The following is a 16,820-nucleotide window of genomic DNA, read 5'->3' on the forward strand; positions in this document are numbered from 1 at the left end:
CATCAGATACAACAACTACAAAGTCTTAAGTCTTACATATTACAATGTTTCATCAGGTTAACCTGGTACCATCAGATACAATAACTACAAAGTCTTAAGTCTTACATATTACAATGTGTCATCAGGTTAACCTGGTGCCATGAGATACAAAAAATACAAAGTCTTAAGTCTTGCATATTACAATGTTTCATCAGGTTAACCTGGTATCAACAGATACAACAACTACAAAGTCTTAAGTCTTAGATATTTCAATGTTTCATCAGGTTAGCCTGGTACCATCAGATACAACTACAAAGTCTTAAGTCTTACATATTACAATGTTTCGTCAGGTTAGCCTGGTACCATCAGATACAACAACTACAAAGTTTTAAGTTTTACATAACAGGGTAATAGTTCCTTTAAATAATTGTTTGATAGGTCGTTCAAAACAAGCTTGTCAAATTAGTAATTTTAGGCTTCAAACATTTATAAAAGCTTGACATAATTTAAATTACTTCCTATCCACAGAACAAACTTATATCAAATATATTTGATATCAATTAATCTCTGAACATTAGAAAACACGCAAGTACTAAATATAGATATACATGTATTTAAGATCCTGAGTGCCAAGGGTAAGCTGGTTTCACACCAAAGTCAATATTCTTAACAATACTCTAGTTATATTTTTTTATCTCAGATTTACTCTTCACACACAACATAAAAGAGGCCGTACAGTGAGCTGCACATTTTGAATCGTTTTATGAAGTCGTAATTAAAACGTCAAACACTAATAATGCGGCAAAATCATTTTTCACTCGGTAGCATTGACAAGTGTATAATTATGTTTATACTGCAATTTTTGCGCCCGTATACAAAACTAGTATAGTGGATTTCACTCTCTACTGCAAGTACGACTACGTGCAGACACATTACAAACATTCTGTGTCAAGTTCAGTAGTAATAACCCATCATTTACAGGTGAGAGGGTTGGGTAAATCCAGAGGCTTTAAGAAAACTACTTGTGTACCTTAAAGTTGAGAAAAGACCACTCTTGGTTATTCACTGTCATTCCCCTAGTCCCCCGGTGGAACAGTGGTAAGTTTACGGACTAACAACGCTAAAATCCGGAGTTCGATTCCCTGTTGACACAGCATATAGTCCAATGTGGCTTTGCTCTAAAAAACAAACAAACAAGTCATTCCCCATAAAAAAAGTAAAACTGGGGATTGGAGATGTTACGTGTAAGTTTATAAAAACTTATGAATTTTACACAGATTTAAGGTCAGCCAGTGGCACAGCGGTATGTTTGCGGACTTACAACGCTAGAAACCGCCTTTCAATAACCGTGGTAGGTAGAGCATAGATAGCCCTTCGTGTAGCTGCTTAACTACAAACAAACAAACAAACACAGATTTAATGAATCAGTCAAAGAATGAAACAAATAAAAAGTTATATACAATAATCTAAACGATCTAGTTATTTTAAATCCAAATTTGGAAGTTTATACAATACTGACATTGGTTCTTTAGAAATAAAAACAAAAATTAAAAACTTCATGTATCAACATTTCTCCATTTTAGTAACATGCTTGTTCAAACTTGGGTGGACATCATTTTATTATTACCTTTGTAATATTTATACGTGTGATAAACGTTTTAAGCAAATACAAGTAAAAACTTTTAAAATTATCAAAACCATACCGTGTTGGTTTTACTCTTCAGCTTGCTGAGTACGGATTCTGTACGGGTCATGAACCAGATTCTGCTGAGTTCAGTTCTCTGGGAGGTTGGGTAGCCACCAGAGCATCTGGGATGAAAAGAAATATCTATGGAAATATAGAAGATATGTTGGTCCACGTGCGGATGGTAACATCTCAAGGTGTTGTGGAGAAAAATTGCCAGGTAACCTTCCTCATTGTGACTTTTTTACATTTATTCACAACATAAGTAGTCAGTAGCGGACCTGTGTCCATTTTTAAGTAGGATCCAGTAATGAAGTAAGAAAATATTAAATTATGACATAAATTAAGCACCTTCGTTGACGTCACATAAAAGAGATATAGGTATCGTTATAGCTGATAACAGAAGAAAAACAGAACTGATAAAAGATATTAGAATAATATTTTACCCGAACTAAAGAAAAATTAGCCTACAATCTGAATTTCATTAAAATCGCACCTGTTTTGAAGATGCCGAAACTCCACACTGTGATGATAAGTAAAGCACTTTTTATTGAAGTACATGCCTAGTAACATCATTTTAGGGCGCATGATTTTAATTTAAAATGCAAATATATATATATATATATAGACAAGCTAAAAATTAAAAAGGAGAATACATCAAAAGGAAGGACAGCGCGAATATTACGCAGCATATCCAAACCTTAGATGAAATATAATTAAATGTAAATTCATGAGAGGGGAAAAAATCAACACCGGGGCATAAATCATAAGGTGGATAATTATGTAATGTCCCCTGGTTTTTAGAGGTACTGGCGAAAGTAAGACCCAAATTGCATTGGGGGTACACCATCTGTTCAGTTTCGCAGGCCTCGCATGATTAAGGGAAAAAAAGTTGAGCAGATATGGGTGCTCTGACCCACAACGTCCCACATCTTTACTACCTTTCACTGTCTGCAGCCAGATGCGGGAAGATGGTTGCTCACAAGAAAAAAAACATTAAATTAAAACACAACAAAATAATAAAGCAGCAAGAAATAATAGAATACATTAGATCAAATGGGAAGACTGCAATACTGCCCTTGAAGTTAGCATTTCAGCCTCCAATATGATGTTTGGACATAAATATCAAGATGTTAAGGTATTACTGTACTAAGCCCAACCAATATTATAAGTATAGCTTCCATCCTCCACTGTACTGCTATATGTTTAAGTAATAGTAATTGTAATGTTAATTTCTTTTGTTTTAGTATTAGATGGTAAAACAAATCCATAAATGACTCAAATCTCCTATTAAATTTCGTTTTATTTTTAGTTCAGTAAATACTATACTGAAACAACGTGCAGTTTTATTAAGTAAATTACTAAATCACTTGTTTGTTAAATTACAACAAAATGCAAGTAATAAACAAGATTTATGGATAATTAAAAATAATGAACCTGTCTTCATAACTTTAGAAAATTTAAATAAAACACTAGCAGCAGATACAATTCAAACATATGATTTTACCACATTGTTTACATCTATACCACTTAATGATTTGGTAATAGTGATAATTTCGTTAATAGACGAACTTATAGATTTACCCAGAGAAATAGAAAACAAACTTTTACTGCTAAGATAAAAAGCATTTTCAGTTTTTGTGTATATATAATAATTATATTTATCTTGATAAGTACATTTATAAAAAAAATAAAGGGGGGCCCTTGTTATACGTCCGTCGGAGTTAGGGACAGGAAAATTGCAACTTATAACGAAACGATGTATAACGGGGAATTTCCGCCCATAAAAATAATGGGAAATGGGGGAGAAGGGAGGGGGATAGGAACCGTAAGAGCGTAAACATTGCCTATGTGGCGCAAAGCGAAGCAATATCTCTTATAAGAGACAATGAAATATGGTATTGAATAACTTATGATATTGAATAAGGACCATAACTTATGAAATATGATATTGAATAAGGACCGTAATGTTGTGTTTATACCTAGCAAATAAAATAGGTATTATACATTTACAGTACCTGTAGTATACTATACTATATAATACCTAATGTGCACATATTTGTAACTAATTCTGAGTTCAAGGACCTTTAAACAGCATTTATATTTACCAACCACTTCATTGAAAAACATTTTTATGAGAATGTTGAAGCAGCCCTGTACAATTTAAAACATTTTCATTTTTTAATAGAAAACATATTTCTGAAATTTCTAAGCAGTGACTTTTAAATGAAGAAGGTGTTGGGAGAGGATTAGGTGGAGAATAAGAACGGAGAGCCAGTTGTAAAGTCATCAACATAACTGATATCCACCATCTTTATTTCTATAGAAGACGTACGTTCAGGACCTTCCTTCTGTTGAGTGCCAGAAGGACCTGCTTTGGGTTTCTTGGGTGTTTTTATTTTAAATAAAGAGTTAAGGGTTGTCTGTATTCCTACTTGCATGTTACTAGTCTATGTTATTTGGTACAATATTTAATTAAATAAAAATTATTTAGTGCATTATTACCATTAGAATAAAAAAGTAAGGTTAAGTGTCAAAAAAATGATTTTTTGTATGTTAAAGACTTATAATGCTAACTGAAAGACTGCCAAATTACGTGCAGATATACACACTATATTGAAAGTTAAAAGTATTAAATCTGTAAAGAATTTAAACGAGAACAAAGAGGTCACGTATGTGGTCGTTCAAACTGACCAATCCCATTATGAAAGAGTTAAGTTGAACCGAGTCGAAAACTATGAACGACGTATGTGCGGGAAAATTTTACGTTGTGTTCCTCAAAAAGTCAGCTACGTAGGTGCGAAACAACATATATTCGCGACGACGTATAACGAGGACCCCCTGTACTAGGCATACCGATGGGTGTTAATTATTCTGTGTTGCCAATTTATATCTTCATTATTACGAAAATCAATTCATAAGTAATTTTTTTCAAATCCGGAATTATTTTCCTTAACATACAGATATATTCACGATTTGATTAGTAATATTGATAATCCAGGAATAAGTAATTACATAGTTAACAGTGATTTTACATTTCAAAATTTTGTACTTCTCTCTCTCCCAACAGTAATGTTCCAACAAATGTCATACAGAACATTATACACTCACAGCTTCTTGAGTACTGTAGAATTTGTAGTAACGTACAGTTCTTCATATCTAATATAAATATATTAGTACATAAATTTATTTTTAATGGGTTCGACGAGAAAACTTTAATATAATATCTTAAATTATTTTATAAAAAATATCGAAAATATTTATACAAATTTGAAAATGGTGATTTAAACAAAATTATAATATGCACAATAAAAATAATTTCTAAAATTTACTGTAGGGGAAATAATTGAAATTACTTATTAGACTTTTCATATCTTGTATAGGTAGGTTAACCTAGTGATAGTTATATCACCTTCCCTATGTAACACCTGCTACTGTGTGGATCCCTTAGAGCCATTAAAGATCCAAATAGTAGCATGGAACGGTGGAGAATGGGAGCTATACTTATAATATTGGTTGGGCTTAGTATAGTAATATCTTATCATCTTGGTACTTATGTCCAAACATCATATTCGGGGCTAGAATGCTAACTTCAAGAACAGTTTTGTTGTCTTCCCTCATCGATGTAATGTATTCTATGCTTTCTTGCCCGTTTTTGTTATTTTTTAATTTAATTTTTTATTCTTGTGAGCAACCACCTTCCCACATCTGGCTGCAGACAGTGAAAGATGTGGGACGTCTGCTCAATTTTATTTATTTTTTCTTAATTATGAAAGGCCGGCGAAGTTGAATTTAAACTGGATAGATGCTGTACTCCAATGAAATTTGGGTCTTACTTCCACCAGTACCTCTAAAAACCAGGGCACATTACATAATGCCCCACCTTTTGTGTCCTGGTGTTGAATGTTTGTACTGTGGTTGCGATTTTCTCTCTCTCATGAACTTACATTTAATTATATATATATCTAATAAAACACGTTTTGGTACAGCAGGTCAAACAGAGAATTAAACTGACGAGCAAATCTTTCTTAAAGAGCATAAAAACCTGTTTTTTTTTGGCGTTATCAGGTTGGGTCTTGCATATTATAGTTATTCCCAAGTTGCACGCTGCTTGGCATTATCGTGTGTAGTGATTTACATTATAGGGTGTATCTGCAAATAACAAGATGTTCGATCACGAAGTGTACTGTAAAGTAAATCTGAATTCTGATTTTGGTTAATTTAAAGCAAGAAAGAGAAAGAACACAGCATAAAGAAAGTGAAAGTGATCTTCATTGACAAAAACAATTAAAGCGGACGAGTGTACTAGGCAGAAGATGGCTTTTACTGGAGGGGTAAAAACTAAAGCATTGAGCTGGTTAAAAACTTCAACTTTTTAGAGTTTATGCGAGCATAACATTATATACAAGATTGTAATAGCATATCTCTCGGTGAGCATGTGCTATGCACGTCAATGTTGGCTTTTCCAACAGAAAATAAGAAAACCACATCCTCAAAGTATCGCCTTGCGCGCCAGTGGAAAAGATCTATGTCCACCTTTACATAGTTCTACTTTACAGCAATCTTTCTACCGAGAAAACTCACATGACCCAGAACAATAGGTAGATAGAACGAAATAAACTTTCATTCTATCCACATTCCTTGATTTTGTGGACTTAAAAATTATACATAATACAAATCACAATTAAATGTAGACTGGCAAAGTGACATTTACGAGCCGAGAGGTGAAAACAGTGATTTATAATACTATATTACAAGCTACTATCGATAATTTGATCGAACTAATAACTAACACCTGTAAATTGCAGTGTATAATGTGTGCATTGTTACGAGGGACTGCTACCTCACTCACTGTACATCTCCCCAGTTGAGTTTTTTTTCATTCGTTGCAACTCAGCACAGGTGGCTGTCATATGTTTGCAGCATTTTACATATCTGTTTGAAGAGAAGAAATAAACATTAAACACATTGTATACAGTTAAGCTGAAGGTTGGTAATTTTCGTATGACTGATTGTTAAGTTAAGACATCGTAGTATAACTTGTACTACTGGCTTGGGCACAGGAAGAGATTTTTGCTGGTAAGGAAAGTAGTAGCCTGTTATTTACATGTGATTTATGTATGATAATCACAGTGAGTGATATGTAAGGTTGGTTATTTGCCAACAAATGCTCGTACCTGAGAGAAACCAATAATGTTAAATTGGTGCCTCACGATATAATCAACGGCTCATTTTAATATGGTTATCATTGTTTATAAAAGTTCACATCATAACGATTTTGTCGCCCACTTTTCCTAACTCTATTAAAGAGTACTTTTAAAACGGTTATTTTTTTACAAGCTAATCATTTCCATACCACATATTTCATATACAATGCTTCATACATGTGTCTATCGGACGATAGTGTTTACAAAAACAAATCTTAAGTTCTTTTCGAAATATTATTATTCATGTTTCTCACATTAAAACTCAACTGCTGCGGATCATTATTTTAACACTGCATCGGCAATTATTAAAGCACAATTAAGCAGCTTATTCTGTAGAGTTATCTATTTTTCTTTTTATAAATTGGCCTGAGAGTGAAAATGTTATATTTATTAAGAGCAATGCGAGTCCAATTTTGTACGATCCTTAATCAAACATATTTAAAACGCTGTCAGTCTGCGCTACCTTGCTTATTAAGAAAAATGCTAGGCCTTTATTTTTACAAGCTACACAAGTTAAAATCCGCGTTAGGAATATTTGATTTTAATCTGTGATCACGAAAAAAAGAAACATTTAGAATGTACCACCGCAACCACCTTTGTTCTTTAATATTTTAAAACATCGTTGCCATATAAATTTCTTAGCGTCTAAGTGAATCACTGGTCCAACGAGGGTTAATATAAGGTTGGTATAAATAAGCTGCAAACTATATCAGAACCACCAATTCATACTAATGTATATAACCTGAATGTACTAAAGTAATAAATTTCAAAATGTCTTTCCGATTATTTGACACTTTTATAGGTTCCAAGAATCTCGAGTGGTCCAGACGTCCATCACTTCATTCTCGGGTCTGAAGGTACTTGTAATGTTATATCGGAGTGGATCACGTTTGGTTTGTTTAAAAAAAAATCTAATTTGGAACACACTTTTTTTCAACTTCCTCGAGCTAAAGCCTACATGATTTTAACTTAGGAAATGAAAGATTATTGTAAGTAAAATAATTTTAACTACTTTTATACCAACGATCAATAGAGTTTAAACACTGTATTTAATTAAACGTATCTGAAACTTGAAAAAGCATCTTATCGTCCCTAATCCTTTGTTAGGCTTCAGGTTCTTTATCTCTTTGCTATACTGACGTTCTAAATTGTAACCATAAGAATATATTCCTACTATTATTTTTGACCGAAGTGGCTTCTCGTGCATACATAAAACCAAAACAGATTGACAAAAGTTGTACTTTTTCGTCTCTTTCTTCTATAAATTTCAGCTTGTTGTCAGCGCTCTAAGTTGATTCGTATTACAAAGCAATTAGGGTTAAATGTTACAATAACCAAAACGTTTGAATTAAGACACGTTATACTAGCATTAGTTTGAATACTAAAGGCTCCAAATCAATAGCTAACTATGTATTCTAAAAAAACAATCATTCTATTGACAAATGTTTTATTTTAATTCCATAGGTACATTTGGAGTAATTACAGAAGTAACACTTAAGATACGCCCTCTACCTGAATGCAAAAAATATGGTTCGTTCATATTCCCAGATTTTGAAACCGGAGTGGCGTTTATGAGAGAGGTTGCTAGACAGGTATGTAGTGGTAACTTTTATAAAGCATTTCAGTAAATTTACTTAATATAAATACACACATAATACTAGATGTACTTGCGCAGGGTCTCCGAAAGTGTTTTGTTTCAAGAGTAAGTGAGCCGAAATTAAAGGTAATAAATACTTTTATTTCTTGCTTTTGAAAATCATGTGTCATTCTGTGTTGTAGACTACAGAGTGGATAAGTCTTCTCGTGATTCATGGCACGCACACGTTTTACTGACGTCACAACACTACAAAATGCAACAATAAGCGTCCCTTATGCGTTTTACACCACCCTCTGCCAACTCTTTTTGCTACGATTTACCAACGATTTTGTTTGATTTGTTTTGAATATCGCACAAACCTACACGAGGGCTATCTGCGCTAGCCGTCCCTAATGTAAGAGTAGAAAGAAGGCAGCTAGTCATCACCACCCACCGCCAACTCTTGGGCTACTCTTTTACCAACGAATAATGGGATTGACCGTCACATCATAACGCCCCCACGGCTGAAAGAGCGAGCATGTTTGGTGGGACAGGAATTCGAACCCGCGACCCTCAGATTGCGAGTCAAGCACCCTAACCACCTGGCCATGCTGGGCAATTTCTACCAATGACAAATGGGATTGACCGTTACATCGTAAATCCCCCACGGCTGATAAAGAGAGCATGTTCGGTGATGCAATTCGAATGTGTGACTTACACATTACAAGATGAGCATTCTAACTACCATGTTATGCCAATCTCGTGTATTAATATCCTCATTTATATTTTCTGTTTTCGGTTATTTATAGTTCTTTTACTAGTTTTGTCTTCAGTTCTGACTCTTTTTCTCTGTTTTAACTTCTACGTTTCTGTAGTCTATTGTCTCTTGTTCCCGCTGTGTTTGATCTCCAGGTAGTTCAGAGATAAGCTTGAGGGTTTGTAAAGCTATATCATCGTACCCGGTGCACACAGTCCATTGTGCAACTCTGTGCTAAAATAAACCAATAAACAAAAACAAGTTCTCTGTCTCTAATTCTCTGTCTTTAGCAATAACTTTAATTTTCAGGATATCTATACTTGTATTATTGTCTTTCCTGTGGTTTTCTATTTCTTGTTCTCCCAGTATTTTGTTCAGTTTAATCGTTTCAAATTATCATTTTCAGGGACTTAAACCAGCTTCTGTTCGTTTAATGGATAACGATCAAATAATGTTTGGTAAGTATTTGTTTGTTTGTTTGTATTTCAGTAATATAGTTAGTTCTAAAAAAGGACAACTGTTTTTAAATAAATGAATTAAGCTTTAAAAATAAAAGTAGCATTTAGTAAGTTTATGCTTTCTTGTAAATATATCCTCCTCACTGTGTGGATTTGGTAACATAACATTAAAGGACAACAAGGGTCAAGGTAAAAAGACTGTTTGGTCAGCACATGGAAAAATTCTTTTTCATGTTTTTTTTTCTTAACACAATATAATGAATTTATAATATTAAATGGCCTTTAACAAACTTCAAACTTTCAACGTCCTCTTTGTAGTATAGTTTTTTTAGAATGAATGGTAGTAGTATTTTTATTTCTTTCATGGTCTGTTTACATTTGTCAGAATCTTTAAATCTTTCATTCTTTTAGTGTAGTTTTAAAAGTGTTGGGATAAACATGGATGGACACGATTCGTTATTTGTGAGACTTGTAATGTACCTTTGAAATAAATCTATAAAACTTGATACACACAAAGTACTTTTATAAAGTACATAATTTAGAACATCATACTCACGTACTGCTATTACATTTTATATCGAAATCCATAATTAAATTATTGTGATATTTTTTCATGTTTCATTTATAATTTCATTGTTTTAAGCTTTTATTTTAACCGAGATTGTGAAAAAGAGGGATAAACTTTACTGCAAAGTACAAGAAGTGATTAAATTCTATATCTTGCGTGTTCAATTACTTATTATTAGCTGCTTATGAAAGCATTTTCTGAATAAGTGAAAACATCTAAAATCGTTTGTTGAAACGAATAAACGAAATTAATGAAAACACTGTGAACGGTGACACAATCACATACTGCAATACGCCCTAATGTAGGCGTGATAACCAGAGCCAGGGCGCTTCTTAACCAAATAGCTGAATTGACTGCCCCTTTTTTAACGCGTGTACAGTTAACAGTGCACACAGTGTTGCTAAAACTGGGGAGAGTATTATCAGATTCTAACCTTTGGCCTTCCGAACGCAGTCCGGGACATTTAACACTAAAGTCACGTCTAGCTTATTGAATTGTATAAATCATCTATGAACTAAAAATACAGTGTCCTACGTACCTCTGGGACAGAAATATAAAAGCTTTTTTATAAACACATAAATAAAAAATCAGTACCACACATTTTCCCTTTTTATTTATTTACAAGATTTTTAAAATGGAAAGTGCAAAATAAACTTCCCTATATATGTCACTGCATTGTTCGTGATGACATATGTATACTGATATTGAATCTTTAAAAATGTAATCCTACCTCTATCAAATGTTAAACATACTGATACTGAATTATAAAAATGTAAACCTACCTGTATCAAATGTTAAACATACTGATATTGAATTATAAAAATGTAAACCTACCTGTATCAAATGTTAAACATACTGATATTGAATTATAAAAATGTAAACCCACCTCTATCAAATGTTAAACATACTGATACTGAATTATAAAAATGTAAACCCACCTCTATCAAATGTTAAACATACTGATACTGAATTATGAAAATGTAAACCCACCTCTATCAAATGTTAAACATACTGATACTGAATTATGTAAATGTAAACCTACCTCTATCAGATGTTAATTTTCAAGGGTACGCTAAATGACTAACCGTTTGCACAACATGACTCTCTTAAGGTAGCCAAATGCCTCGTCATCTAATTAGTGACGCGCATGAATGAATTAACGAGATTCCCACTGTCCCTATCTACTATCTAGCGAAACCACAGCCAACATTGCTTCATAACAATGTTTTTTTTTCCTATTATGGCTGTACGTTTCAAATTCCAATTATTCCTTAAGTATTTTTGGCTTGCGTTCACTACCATATTTTGCTAGTACTAATTACTAAGATAAGCTTAAACATTTACTATAAAATTAGATTTTAGTTTCGTTATTATTTCAGGTATTTTAATAATCCTTGTGTCTTGTTTTGACAAAGCTACTAAGGCTATTTGCCCTCCATTCCTAAATTTTGAACTACTGACCAGAGAGATGGTGATGGCACCCTAACACCCACCATTCACACTGTAGAACTAACTGTCACCCACAACTGAGTACGGGAATGTTTTGTGGTATCGTTGTAGTTTCAACACTAAGTTGTGTAATGAAATGAGTACAGTTTTGTAACCTGAATTATACCCTTATATTAACATGAATGAAAAACAACTTACTCGTCTGCTTCTAGGAAAAAACACATGTGGTGAATCATAGTTTTGATTGCAATTACCCGTTATGCACAAATATATATATGATTTATTTTTAGGTCAAGCCTTAAAGCCCGAAGCCGAATCCATCTTAAGCTCATTGTTCGATAGCGTGAAAATGTTTTACGTCATTCGAATCAAAGGGTTCGAACTCACCCGGGTAGTCGGCCTCACCTTGTTACTTGAAGGGAACAGAGAAGTATGAAGCATTGAACGTAACCTTACCATTTAAGCTGTAATTTTAATCTGATCAAAACATGTACAAAAACTGTCCATTTAAAATAACGGGATTACCCATATAAATGTGTAATATAAAAATAGGTGAATTAAACAAGAGAAAAATAGGGGGAAATTAGGCCTCCTTTTTATATCCACGTTGCTACTTGTTCTGGTTGCAGTAGCAATGAAAACCAACTATTCCCCAATTATTTCTTATTTAACCTATCCACCTTAACATTATACTTTTATAAGGTTTAACCTTTTATATAACTTTTCTTTAACACTTTGATTAGGGTCGAGTACAATAATTTACTTCTTTGTCTAAAAATATTCAATGTTTATCACACAGAATGGTCAGATGTTTTGATTACATGTGGTGCTTATTAAGTAATACTATTTTCTAAAACAAATTAGTTTTATTTTTTACCCCGATTAAAGCCTGAACATACCATGTTAATCCAATTAGTAAGATAAACTATAATAAAATATATTGTTATCTACGACATACACACGTCTTAATGTAGTATATTACTTTAAAATGATAATCCAAGTCAAGTGGAATTCGAATCCCAGCTGCCTGTGGAATATGTCAACATATGTTAAGGCAGCGTCTTCGATTACTACGTTATTCCTTATTCCCTATTTTAGATTTTCTCCCTGCTTCTAAGCTCTTAAGTCACCAATTTTTAATCTAGTGACTATGAAGAAAAATCGCCATTAAAATTATAAACAAGTATTCATAAAATATATGTGCTACAGTTGTCAAACCCTACTTCAAGTTAATAACTACTAATGTAATTTCGTTTCGTTCCGGTCCTTCTTAATTTATTAATGTTTTGCCTCTTCAACAAGGATTTGTTTGGAATTTCGTGCAAAGCTACACGAGAGTTATCTGAGCAAGCCGTCCCTAATTTAGCAGTAAAAGACTAGAGGGAAGACAACTAGTCATCATCACCCACCGCCAACTCTTGGGCTACTCTTTTACCAACGAATAGTGGGATTGACCGTCACATTATATAACGCCCCCACGGCTTAAAGGGCGAGCATGATTAAGAGACCATCAAATTGTGAGTCGAATTCAACAAGGAGAAGCAGAATAAGACCAATGATTTTACCACTTTTTTAAAATGATTTTCTCTGTAAACTTGAAACAGACGGGAAGTTTTTGTTTTTAATATAATTTAAGTGTGTTTAGATCTTATCTTAAACACAGATTAGCAGTATTCCAACACTTGGAATAGGTATAATAAGACCATAGATTTGGCCAATAGTTAAGTCCTACTCCTCTTTCTAATCTAGCGGGAGTCTCCTCCGTTCCTCTGGACATACCAGTGATCCCGTAATACGTATGAGTAGGAATGTATATTTAACTAGCCGTACTAATTCACAATTTGATTATTGGTTTTATTTTAAGTAGGTAGCCTGCCCTGATCGAAAGTTAATATTATGTTGCAAACACATAGTAAACCTGTACGTAGACTTATTATATTAGCACGTTTATATGTGTATTAATAACTGTTTCCTTGTAACATACGGGTAACATATGTGTAATGGTTCCAAATGTATGAGTAATAATACTAGGTATGCATATGTTATTTAAGCCACATAATATCGAACATATTGTTACGTCTCTGGTCGTTATTTAATTTTCCGTAAAAATTATTTCCGAAGAAACTTTAGCGATACAAGTCCTTTCTTAAATAAAACTAGTTTATTCTTTCTCAATACAACTTTGCAATACACTTAATTTCCACAGTCACGCTATAACTTAAACAAACGCTATAATTCACAACGAACGAACGATTCACGCGCTTGACTCAATTGTTCGTCTCTATCTCTGTCTGCAATTTAATTATATTGTTGCCATCACTTCTTACCGGTCTTATATATATACAAAAAGCATACATCTCGTTCCTTCGTGAATCTTCTAGAATATCATGACGTGTTATCAGCGTAACGTGACTACAGCTGTCGTAACAATAAAATATTTTTATTGTTATAAATTGGTAATAATTAAAAGAAACATTGAAGGAGAAGTTTAGGTATACCACTTTATTCGTCATATCAAAACTGAAGTTATAGCAGGAGCGTATAATATGGGTTATAATTTTGGAGCTAATTGGACGTTAGATATATACATTTATTTTACTTTAGTTTGGTTAATACAAAAATTAATAAACATCGGAGTTCCAATACCATTTGTTATGTACAAACGTTGGTTGGGCATTTCAAATTCTACAACCAAGAAATAATTTGGAACAAATCTTTAAATTAACACAGTTTAATTAGTATTAATAACTGTTTCCCTGTAACATACTGGTTTAGGATCACCTCTGCACAATGTTACGAAATAGACAGAAATAGCTTATTACTGCTAGTAAAATACCATAATTATCCGTAAAATTATTAATTAAAAGTATTTGTATTCTTGCCAATTTGATCATTAAAGGTTCTAAAAAACAAAACATGATTCAATGTATCAATAACAGGAAACCCGTCAGCTTCTGTGGCTCCGCCTCAAACCCTGAGAGGAAGCCCCCATAATCTCCCTAGCTAATGGAGGCGGAGATATGTGATAACCAATAAACTGTGGCTAGTTTTTTATTTTATTTTTTTCTGAGGTAGCACAGCTGCCAATTATCATTTTGTGACGCGTGCCTAAAGTTTCAGACTGTGGCCCTTGAGCTATAATGTTAAGAGCTCTGTAATCCTTCACAAGAGAACGTGAAGTGTACGTGATGAACGTGCATAAACGCAACCTTGAAGCAAAAATATAAGGGTCTTGTTAGCCTTAAGGAACCACGCAAATGTTTTTTCATATAGGGAGGGGAACTAAACTGCATGCTTTTAAATTATTTCTTGATAGTTAAGTTACACGTTTAGTGCATGTTGTTGTTAGATTTTAAAATCAAGATAAGGAAATGTTTTCAAGCTGCATACTTAATAAGGTAAACGTAGCCTTGAATATGAAAAATGTTATATACAGAATAAGAAAGAGCTCTTTGTAAAATCATTTTGTTAGGTATTAATATAACTTTGAGGACAGCTTTGAGGATTATTTTATTTTTATAAAATTTATTACAATTTTGCGACCACTTGTGTAGTCATCATCAGATAAACTTAATGTTACGACAGCGGAGGTCACGTGACTCTAGTAACACGCCACGCGCTTCTAGAACGTTCATGAAGCGTCGGGAGACTACTAGATATGGGATAGTCTTGTATATATAAGACCGGCCAAGATGCGACGGGAACAATGTGTAATTGAACTGCGGACAGAGTTGTTGAGTTGAGCACGTGAGACGTTCGTTGTGAATTATAGCGTTTGTTATAGCGCGACTGTGAAAATTAAGTGTATTGCAAAGTTTTATTCAGAAAGAATAAACCAGTTTTATTCAAGAAAGGACTTGTGTCGCTAAAGTTGTTGTTATTTATTGGATGTTGATTTGTTATGCTGTGTTCATAAATGTGTGATTGGTGATTGTTATGTTCTTTAATCCTAATGTTTATGTTACGTCCCGTTTCACCTACATAAGAGCTGTCGCATCTATTGCATTGATATATACGTATAGATGCATCCGTCATTGAAGTTATCTAAATAGGCCTTCTTTAGATGGTCTTTGATTTTTGTGCTTGGTTTTTGAACAAACACGACTTTATTATTAATGTTGTATTTTGTTTATACTTGTTTCCAAATGTTTATGACGGATTTAGTTACATAACCATGATATGGTAAGATATCTATTAATGTGTCAGTGTTAGTGTAATTTTCACCATTCTTAGAGTTTATAGTGTTTTCTGTTTCTTTTTTGGTGTTGAATTTGTTTTTACAATTAGCTAAGTTTCTAGTGACGATTTGTTTAGGGAAATTACTTTTGTTTATAAATGTCTCTGATATTGTTTCTAGTTGTGTTGTAGATTTATGTCATCACTGCATATATTAAATGCTATGTTGTAAATACAACAAGTATTATTAAGTAAAAGTGGTTTTCCCTCTCCTTTCAATAGGTATTAATATATTTGAATTAGTAACATAATTTGCTGTTTTTCTCATAGTTTTAATTGAACTTGTTTCTTATGTTTACAACCTTAAGGACACCCAACTGCTAGAAAACAAGCTACTAGCTTTAGGGAACAGGTTTGGGTAAGTAAACTTGTACTTCACATTAATGAACGCTATAAAAACAGTTTGATTAAGACAGATTTTTTTCAAAACTACTTGCTGTATGAATATTTCTTTAAAGTTCAATCGACTTTTTTTTTACAACACAGGATATTTAAGAAATCAAAATGAAATTTACTAGAAACGTTATGGTATACAATTACAGTTAGCTTCAGTTATAATAAAGAGTTTACTTTGTCATAGCTAATATAATTATAGAATAAAAACATGTAAGGATGATTTATAATCTATTAAAACTTTAATAAATTAAACTATTTGAAGATATATTTTTTATAAATTAAGAGTTATCATTTTTTCGGTAGGTTTAATTAGAATTTTATTTTTTTTATGAAAAACTGCTAGGCTATATTTACTCTAAAATATTTCACAATATTGTTAAAAGGACAAAAGCATCAACACACAACTATGAAAGAAACACAATCTTGAGCACAGTAAATCAGCGATACAAGTCCTTTCTTAATTAAACCAGTTTATTATCTCTCGATACAAACTTTTAGTACACAGTAATT

General features: G+C 32.9%; 1 protein-coding gene across 2 annotated transcripts in view; it reads left to right on the plus strand.

Moving 5' to 3' along the window:
* LOC106457778 (alkyldihydroxyacetonephosphate synthase, peroxisomal-like) overlaps positions 1-16,820 on the plus strand; it is a 50,466-nt gene that overhangs the window by 22,200 nt on the left and 11,446 nt on the right. For both annotated transcript variants that reach the window (XM_013917222.2, XM_022383799.1), the window contains exons 10-15: positions 1,704-1,883; positions 7,673-7,727; positions 8,335-8,462; positions 9,610-9,661; positions 11,969-12,108; positions 16,223-16,272. In XM_013917222.2, coding sequence (XP_013772676.2) covers positions 1,704-1,883; positions 7,673-7,727; positions 8,335-8,462; positions 9,610-9,661; positions 11,969-12,108; positions 16,223-16,272 — 605 coding nt within the window. The remainder of the gene's footprint in view (positions 1-1,703; positions 1,884-7,672; positions 7,728-8,334; positions 8,463-9,609; positions 9,662-11,968; positions 12,109-16,222; positions 16,273-16,820) is intronic.

The sequence above is a fragment of the Limulus polyphemus genome, unplaced genomic scaffold, assembly GCF_000517525.1.
Source record: "Limulus polyphemus unplaced genomic scaffold, Limulus_polyphemus-2.1.2 Scaffold372, whole genome shotgun sequence".
Classification (NCBI taxonomy): domain Eukaryota; kingdom Metazoa; phylum Arthropoda; class Merostomata; order Xiphosura; family Limulidae; genus Limulus; species Limulus polyphemus.